This window comes from Impatiens glandulifera, chromosome 6 (genome assembly GCF_907164915.1).
Source record: "Impatiens glandulifera chromosome 6, dImpGla2.1, whole genome shotgun sequence".
Classification (NCBI taxonomy): domain Eukaryota; kingdom Viridiplantae; phylum Streptophyta; class Magnoliopsida; order Ericales; family Balsaminaceae; genus Impatiens; species Impatiens glandulifera.
In genome coordinates, this window is record NC_061867.1 from 45,703,883 (window position 1) to 45,714,304 (window position 10,422).

The 10,422-nt window shown below is 33.1% G+C and overlaps 1 protein-coding gene across 1 annotated transcript; it reads right to left on the minus strand.

The window, feature by feature from the left end:
* Window positions 1–364: 364 nt before the first annotated feature.
* On the minus strand, window positions 365–3,320 carry LOC124941941 (protein C2-DOMAIN ABA-RELATED 4-like). Its single transcript, XM_047482333.1, has 3 exons — window positions 3,151–3,320; window positions 1,093–1,188; window positions 365–923 (listed from the first exon to the last, which is right to left on the minus strand). Exons 1-3 carry the CDS (start codon window positions 3,259–3,261, stop codon window positions 639–641), a joined length of 492 nt encoding a protein of 163 aa, XP_047338289.1. The 5' UTR covers window positions 3,262–3,320; the 3' UTR covers window positions 365–638.
* Window positions 3,321–10,422: the final 7,102 nt, after the last annotated feature.

Here is a 10,422-nt window from a genome sequence, read left to right on the forward strand (position 1 = left end):
TTAATATATAGATATAAATTAACTTTTCTTCTTATCCAATCATATAATGAAATTTAATTTTATTTATAAAGTTCTAAAATATTAAGAATTATCTCAAAATTATTTTAAGAGTATTGGATATAATGCAAGTTTTACACTAAATGGGCCAATTTTTTAAGGCATTTAGATGTTAAGGACTACATTCCACACAATGAAAATGGAGTGAAAAGAATGCTAGAAAGCTTTGGTTCAAAGTTCAAATCACATCAAAATATGGCCAAGAATATTTGATTATTACATAAATATAATCAGAATTTTGGTAAATATGAATTGGGGTTAGTTTCTTAAATTAAAATAAAAATAGAAAACAGACTTTATTTCCCAAAATAATAATAAAATGAAAAGTATGATTCATGAAGGCCAATTTGGTTTATATGGACTTACAACAGTAACAATGAACAAGTTATTTCCTTTACATATTTGCAAAGATACAATACCCAAATTGAAAGGATAAGTTAACAAACAAATAACATTTCACACATCCCTACTACACAATATCTGACATAGTAAAACAATATTAATTTCTAGTTAAACTGACACATTACAAGACTTCACAATATGGGTAATAAAACATGGTAAAATATAAAATAATTGCGTACCTATCTTCCCCGGGCAGCATCTTTCCATTGCATTGAAAGTTCGATTTCCCCACATTCAACATTTCTCAATCTGAGTACCAAATCTTGACTAACATTTCCGTCTATGTATGAAATGCAGCTTTCATCACCCAAGCAGTTATGCTCTGAAGGCTGGACCCGAGCAAGTACTGTCCCTGATGGAAGGCCTTTCAAGTCCATCCTCGTGGCATCTAAGAGCGCTTTTATGTCAAACTCTGCATCCCCCATTTTGTCATCTTTGCTGAAACGATCATGGTCATATACAGTCTGAACAAAGGTAGAACAAGAGCAGTCAGTCACAAAAAAAAGAAGGTAATAAAATAAAATTTATTGTGCGAAAAAGAGTTTGAGCCCTTGTAACAAAATATCGATCAAATTCAAGCATTATTATGTATTGGGCTTTTATTTCTGTTATGAAAGCAATTAATCAACTTACCAAGTGTATATGAACACTAGGATCCGAAACAGAAAGAGTAAAATCTTCGTTCCACAGAGGATTGACATTCCTCTTTATAACGCTAGTTTTCAGTTTCTGCGATAAAAGAAAAATGTCATTAATGAGATTAGTAAACATTGGCTACAAAACCCAAATGAGTTGGCTTATTAGAAAAGGCTTTTACTGCACCATTATTCAAATAGTTACTGTGATGAGATAATTAATTAATATCAAGGATTTTTCATGAAAAGTAGGCACTCTTCTCATCACTTTCAGGTACAATTTTCCCTCTTTTATATTCATTGTTAGATTGCAATCTATTATCTATATTGACATTGCAAACAGAGCAATGGCTAAAAATAATCAGTGTGGCAAATGTCATTTACAACTTAAGCGGACTACAGAAAAATGACACATAATCTATCTACAACTAACCAAAAGAAAAATCGATAATCGAGTGCAAATAGATATTCAAAGTAAGCACAAGACAGATGGAACGGTCGAATTAAAGATACCATAGATAGCCAAAGGGTCTAGTTATAACAAGAACTGACAGCTACATCAGTTGGATATAAAAAATGTATTTCTAAATGGAGATTTGGAAGAAGTTCCATCCAAATCGGATCATATCCCAACAAAGTGTGCAGAAATTAGTATACAGCATCAAACAATCTTATTGAGCTTGATTTGACATGTTCATAACACTTGTAACTATAGACTAATACAAACAGTGTCAAGCCGGTCATCAAGTGCAATAGTGTTCAATAAGAAGAAACTGACTTTCCTTACCACTCTATGTGTGAGAAGAGGGCAGAAGATAGATCTAAGAAAGGGGTTTATGAGCTTCACTCTTATTTGTCCAATCCAAACAAAACTTATTGTCCAAGACCATCCCTCAATTCTTAGTGTACTTACTCTACTCTAATGGGTCTCTTCTTAATGATAGATCTAAGAAAGTGTTATATAATCTTCACACTTATTTGTCCAATCCAAAACAAAACCTATTGTCCAAGACAATCCCTAAATTCTTAGTGTCCTTACTCTGCTCTAATGGGTCTCTTCTTAATGATAGATCTAAGAAAGGGGTATATGTTCTTCACTCTTATTTGTCCAATCCAAAACAAAACCAATTGTCCAAGACCATTCATCAATTCTTAGTGTCCTTACTCTGCTCTAATGTATCTCTTCTTAATGAAAGGGAAATGGGTGTGATTTGTTTGAATTCTTACAAATGATTTTGTAGCAAAGAACAATTACTTATCCAATTCCCATTTAATAACTACTCTTTTTGAGACCATTTTTTTATACCAAAGAAAGATTTGATTTCTTATTGTTTGTCAAATTTAAGTATAAGAAAGAACGAAATAAAGTTCTTAATGACCCTCACTTCTTAAATGGTATAAGGAAAATATTCAGCTAAGCATATAGTGGATATGAAAGTTGTGATTTTGGGCATTCGATGAGACTGAAATGAACCTTGTTCTCTTCCTATAATAATTTGGATCATAATCCACAAAATGAAAAGAATAAACAATCATTCACTTTCAGGGCGTTCTCAATTAGAATCGAACTCCACAATCATAACCTCCACTTCAACTTAAATCTAATCAGTGACATTTCATTAACACAAGTTGGTTTTATTTCCAATTTTACATTTTGTTGATGGGTGTGTCCTCTCCATTAAATGTGCTATAAGTTTTGTATCCCCTATTTTGTTTACTACTATTTATAACTCATTTTGGAATAATGAAGGAAAGATTATACAAAATAATTAGTTTCTTCCAGTTAAATTAAACAACTTGTAATCTGAAAACCCAATTCTCAAAGATTCCTACTAAAAAATGAAAACTCTGTAAATAAGGCAAAATTGACAGCTGATTCATGTATACAGGGTAAACAGTAGATTTGAGAAAGCATGTCAAGTTTGATATAAGATAGTTGATTAGAAACAGGTCGAATTGAAGGAAATTAAGATTAAACATTAGAAATATAAGGAAAAGAAAAGAAGATCTAGGGTTGGATAGAGGAGAGGAATCTTGAAGAGAGAAGAATACTTACCGTTCTACCCATTTCGATGACAAGATAAGGATCGCTGCTGTTTATGTCTCGGACGGCGAGATTAACACCGCGTTTAATTCGAAGTCGGAGAAGACCAGAGGGAGAACTCATCCTTTAGGATAGATAGTAGTGGGATGATTACAAAGCTGCTTGCTTTTTCCACAGTTCAATTCTCTCCTGCTGCCTCTTCATATATATATATATATATATATATATATATATATATCAAATAAAATATAAAATAACATTAGAATTTTGATAATGGTACAAAAAGATAATTTGAAATCATAATAATATAGAAACAAAGCTATATGAAAAAAAATCAATTTTATTTTTTACAGTGTAGTTATGGTAACAATTTTTTCATATATATATATTTTGTAATGTAGGAAGACAACTTGATTTTTACAATTTTGATATTAAGTTGGGTGAGAATTGAACCCGTAATCTTTATTCTCGATGTATCGACTTAATGGGTTCAAAATAGAAATATAAAATGTAATTTTTTTTGGTTAATGCGATTGAAAACATTTTGACTTGCTAGATAAGATATTGAAGGAATATTACAATGCATACAAAAAAAAAATAGCATGACATATATTCTTCATTAGAGGTATTAAAGAAAAAAATCAAACATCAAAACAATGAATAAAAATATGAAAAATATTATATAAAATGGACTCTATAAAAATCATTTACAATAAACTCAATAATGTAGCTCAAGTCGTAACAGTAAAAGACCAGTGAAAATCATAAAAAAAAATCACATAAAATAAGAAGGTCCATATAATAATCTAATAAATTCTTTTTCTTGCCTAGTTCGTGACAAACCACTCATGGATCCAACTTGCTTCATCATTAATATCCTCATAATTAGTAATTAGTGTTGAAAGGAACTTGGAATTCCTCTCTTCAATTACAAATTTATATCGAGAACTACATAATTAGGTCAACTAAGAAACCTTTTTACCATTACCATTAGTTGATAATGTTAGGAATAAAAACAGAATAATTACACTTATATAATAAATTATTTCTCACTTATTGGACTTTTAAAAACGATAAACAATTTTAATAAACGAAAATATAAATGACACAAGAATACCAATAATTTAACGTGATTTTTTTTTTCAAATTAAGGAGTAAAACCATCGAATTTTCATCCAAAAGAAGCTTCGCTATGTTTATTAAACACAAAATAAATAAAGATAAAAGCTAAAAAAAGAGATCTCACTATTTCTATAAAAGTGTATATTATATGTCTCTCAGATGTATTTGAAAATGTCGCTTCCTCCAGCTTTTATAAGACAATCATGCCCCTATTTAACACAAATGAACTTCTAATTATGATGATTTTTTTTTATTACATAGTTGGAGCCCAAACAAATAACCCATAAAACTCTCCCATACGAAGGGTTGTTATCAAACCCACGGTTGAACAACAAAACTCAAACTTGCCTTTTGGTAGTGTTATATGTATGCACTTTTTCTAAAACAACAACTTTTCATCTAGTACATCTCGTATTTAATGATACCTCACATCAATGTGTTTCGGTCTAGAATAAAATGTTAAGTTTTTTGCAAGGTAAATTGCACTTTGACTATCACAAAAAGTACGCATTTATTCTGCATAAAATCAAGTTCAGATAATATTTTCTTAACCTAAATTAAAATTTTAAAACTTCAGTTCATGCAATAAGTTCAGCTTCAACGGTTGACAACACAACACATTTTTGAAGTCTTGATTGCCAAACAACAACTCCCCCTGCAAAAGTAATCAAATAATCAAAAATAAATTTTCTCGAATCAACATCACCCGACATATCAAAGTCGGTATAACCAACTAAATCTGTACTTTCATTTTCAAGGCAAAGCCTCAAACCTGATGTACCTCGAAGATATCTCAATATCCACTTGACAGCTTCCCAATATTTTTTTACTGGATTGGAAAGGAACATGCTCACAATACCAACATACTGAGCAATATCTAGTCTTGTGCTAACCATGAAATACACAAGACTTACAACAATATAACCATAAGGAATATTTTTCATATCTTCTGTTGTAACGGAACGCGTGGGATGACATAAACAATAAAAACGACACAGATTTTAATGTGGTTCACCAAGATAAAACTTGGCTACGTCCACCAGAAAGAGAGAATCTTATTAGGAGATCAGAACAAAGATTACAACAGTACAAACTAGGGTTATGACACGAGTTTATATAACACTCGGTCCCCCAAAACCCTAACAAATACAAAACTGAGACTAGAAATGATGCTCTCAAGGCAAAAGACTTCAACTTTCTGAAGTGCCCGACTACACATTTAAATAGACTTCAACTAGGTCAACACAATATTTTGGTAAATAATATCCAAAATATTATCACAATACTTTCCTAGTTATATTAACATAACCAAATATCACATTTCCTTTTGTGTTAATCTTATTTCCTTAAATCAAGATTACACACCAAAAAAATATATTTTCCTTTTGTTTAATATTTTTTTTCCTTGCATCATCAATTCAAGACATCTCAACAAACCTCTACCTTGACTTGAATTCCCTTAAATACCCTAAATGCATTAATCAATGCCCAAATATTCTATCTCCTCTCTCTAATCCAAAGTTGTTATAAGACAACTTAACAGATGCATTCGTCAATGTCAGATGACCCAGATGCACTCGTCGGTGTCAAATGACCTAGATGCACTCGCTGGTGCTGGATGGCTTAAAAGCACTCGCTGGTGTTGGATGGCCCAAATGCACTCGCTAGTGCCAGATGGACCAAATGCACTCGCTAGTGCCGGATGGACCAGATGCACTCGCTGGTGCCGGATGGCCCAGATGCACTCGCCGATGCCAGATGGCCCAGAAGCACTCGCCGGTGTCGGATGGCCCAGAGGCACTCGTCGATGCCGAATGACCCAAATGCACTCGTCGATACCGGATGACCCAAATGCACTCGTCGATACCGGATGACCCATATGCACTCGTCTCTCTCTTCTAGATCTAAAGTTGTCTCTAAGATAGCTTAACATCTTCTTAGGTAACCTAAATATTCAAGTCTACTCAGCAAATCTCCACATTGACTTGAATACTCCAATTGTTGCAAACCATAATAGCACAGACACATTAATCAATGTTAGATGTGACCCATATGTATTTGTCAATACTATAGATGACCCAGATATATTTATCAATACCAAAGATGACCCAAATATATTAGTCAATGTCAGATGTGGCCCAGATACATTAGTCAATGTCAGAGATGGCCCAAACACATTAGTCAATATCAGATGTGGCACATATATATTAGTCAATGCTAGAGATGGCCCAGATACATTAGTCAATGCTAGAGATGCCCCAGATACATTAGTAAATGCTAGAGATGGCACAGATGCATTAGTCAATGTTAGAGATGACCCAAATACATTAGTCAATGTCAAATGTGACCCATATGCATTAGTAAATGCCAAAGATGACCTAGATGCATTAGTCAATGCCAGAGATGGCCCAGATGAATTAGTCAATGCCAGAGATGGTCCAGATGTATTAGTCAATGCCAGAGATGACCCAAATGCATTAGTCAATGCTATAGATGACCCAGATGCATAATTCAATATCAGAGATGGCCCAGATGCATTAGTCAATGCCAGAGATGGCCCATATGCATTAGTCAATGCTAGAGATGATCTTGATGCATTATTCAATGCCAGAGATGACCTAGATACATTAGTCAATGTCAAAGATGACCCAAATGCATTAGTCAATGTCTGATGTGGCCCAGATACATTAGTCAATATCAGAGATGGCCCAGATATATTAGTCAATGCCAGAGATGACCCAGATGCATTAGTCAATGCTAGAGATGGCCCAGATGCATTAGTCAATGCTAGATGTGGCCTAGATGATCTACCGTCTCTCTCTTCTAGAATTAGAGTTATCTCCAAGACAACTTAACAACTCCTTTGTTAACTCAAATATTCAAGTCGACTCAGTAAATCTCCACCTTGACTTGAATACTCCCACTACTGTAAATCATTGTGCAACTTTAGAACCGAATACAGTTTCTTCGTAGGTGAATGGTTCTAACGTATTCACCTCCTCCAGAATGACAATCTCAACTATTGTTCTATTTCTACCGATAACTTTATCAACCCCATAATCCCTATTGTTTTTGTAGACCCCGCATCTTGATCTTCCATATTATCTTCTTCTCTAGAATGACAATCTCAAATGTTGTCCTACTTTTACCGATAACTTCAGTAAGCCCATAAGCCATGTCGTTTTAATAGAACCCGCATCTTGATCTTCCATATTATCTTCTCCTCTAGAAATGACAATCTCAATTGTTGTTCTACTTTTATCGATAACTTCAGTAAGTCCATAAGCCATGTCGTTGTAGTAGAGCCCGCATCTTGATCTACCACATTATCTTCTCCTTTAGAATGACAATCTCAACGGTTGTTTGCTCTTACAGATAACTTTAGTAAGCCCATAAGCCATGTCATTTTAGTAGAGCACGCATCTTAATCTACCATATTATCTTTTCCTCTAGAATGACAATATCAACGGTTGTTTCTACTCCTGTTGATAACTTCAGCGACCCCCATAAGCCCTATTGTTTCAGTGAAGCTCGCATCTTCATCTGCCACATTATCTTCTCCTCCAAATTAACAATCTCAACGGTTGTTTTGCTCTTACCAATAACTTCAGAAACAACATAAATTTTGTCGTTTTAGTAAAGCCCGTATGTTGATCTGTCACATTATCTTCTCCTCCAAATTGACAATCTCAATGGTTGTTTTGCTCTTACCAATAACTTCAGAAACAACATAAAATTTGTCGTTTTAGTAAAGCCTGTATGTTGATCTGCCACATTATCTTCTCTTCCGGAATGACAATCTCAATGGTTATTTTTGCTCTTGTTGACAACTTCAACGACCCCCATAAGCCCTGTTGTTTCAGCAAAGCCCGCATCTTGATTTGCCACATTGCCTTCTCCTCCTGAACTTGTCGTCTTCATTCTTACTTTTGTCATCTCAATTGAAAGAACAAACAATTGAATAACCTGAAGCTCTAATACCAGTTTGTTGTAACGGGACGCGTGGGATGACATAAGCAATAAAGAACGACACTGATTTTAACGTGGTTCACCAAGATAAAACTTGGCTACGTCCACCAGAAAGATAGAATCTTATTAGGAGATTAGAACAAAGATTACAACAATACAAACTAAGGTTATGACACGAGTTTATATAACACTCGGTCCCCTGAAACCCTAACAAATACAAAACTGGGACTGGAAACGATACTCTCAAGACAAAGACTTCAACTTTCTGAAGTGCCCGACTACACATTTAAATATGCTTCAACTAGGCCAACACAATATTTTGGCAAATAATATCCAAAATATTATCACAATACTTTCCTAGTTATATTACCATAACAAAATATCACATTTCCTTTTGTGTTAATCTTATTTCCTTAAATCAATATTACACACCAAAAAGATATACTTTCATTTTGTTCAATATTCTCTTTTCTTGCATCATCAATTCAAGACATCTCAACATCTTCTTTCTCATCCTCGTTTGAAGGACAAAGTTTTGAGCTCAATTTAAAATGCGTTGCTAGAGGTGTGGTTACACTATTCATCTTCTCCATATGTAATCAATGTAACACTTTTTCAAAATATCGTTCTAAAGACGACCATAATTTTTTGGTCTTTCTATCATGACTGATTCTAATTATAAGAATCTAATTCGCTGATACAAGATCCTTCATCGTAAATTATTCCTAAGTCTTGTTTTAACCTATTAATTCTCACAACACTTTAACTAACAATAAACATGTCATCAACGTAAAGTAAGAGAATAACAAAGTCATTAAAAGAGAACTTTTGCACAAATACACAATAGTCGAAAATAGTCTTATCAATTATCGTTTAGTTTGTTTCAATTAACTCAAAAGAGCATCAAGACAAGCATACATCAAATTCAGGATAAAGTAGTCTTCTTATAGCATTCGTGACGCGAAAGAGAGGATCTCGTCACGCGAAAGAGGGTGCGAGAAAGAAAGAGGATGCGAAGATTAAAATTAAATTATATATAATTAAACATATTTAATATGTTTGATAATTAAACATATTCAAAACTTATTTAATTTTAATATAATTTTTCGTTATATATTATATATAATCTTTGATTTCATTTGCATAATCTCGAGAAGAGATAATTAAACATATTAACAACATATTAAATTTAAAACTTATTCAAACTTATTTGATTTTAATCTAATTTTTCGTTATATTATATTATATATATAATTCATATTTTTTTATATATATAATATATATAAAATTTGAAAAAGTCTATTTCTATTTTTTTTCATATATAATATATATATATATATATATATAAAAGTTTGTAAAAGACTTTCGTCATGAGATTTTTCAAATTTGGAATAACACTGATGAATCTTTTCGTCATGAGACTTTCGTAAAAGATTGTGTTGTATCCCTAAAGAAGACTTAACAGTTATTAAGTATAGAAACATCTAAATAAAAGAATGTTATGTGGGGAGAGGTGGGAAATGATAGCCAGCATAATTTGATGGACTAGTTTCAGATAGAGAAATTTAGCAATAAAGAGTTGAAAATTCAAGATTTAACAAAAACAAAAAAGTACAAAATAATGAAGAAACTTAAAAGTTTACAAAACGTACATATATGACTTCCAATTGAGTATGGAAGCAACTCGAAACCTGTTTGTCTTCCAATGGAAACACCTATGGCACCAAAGATTCTGTTAGGGTCTAAAATCAAGGCCTCGGTCCTAGAATAAATTCCAGTAACCTTTCTCGGCACCCGGTCTCGGTTCTATGGTGCAATGGGCCAGATTTCTGTTTTGTTGTTTTATTATTTTGTTTTGCTTTCCTTTTCTACTTTACAAACCGAATTCTGTTATTTTCTAGTTATTGTTGTAACCGAATATTTTGGGGCAAGACATCACCTATATAAGGATGATATTTCTTCTCTAAGGCCCCGTGAATGGAATAATGGAGATATGAACTTCGACCCTATTCATCTATTATTATTTAGTATGGACTGTTTGGTATAGACCAACAGTATTTCTCTTCGCACCCTTGATTCTTCTAACCCCTCCCCCCAAATTCTCTATCGAAAACCTTCCGTTGCCTTTTGATTGTAGAATTTCCACTGGTCTTATAGATCAAGAACTTGATTCTTGAACCCAAAACACACCTT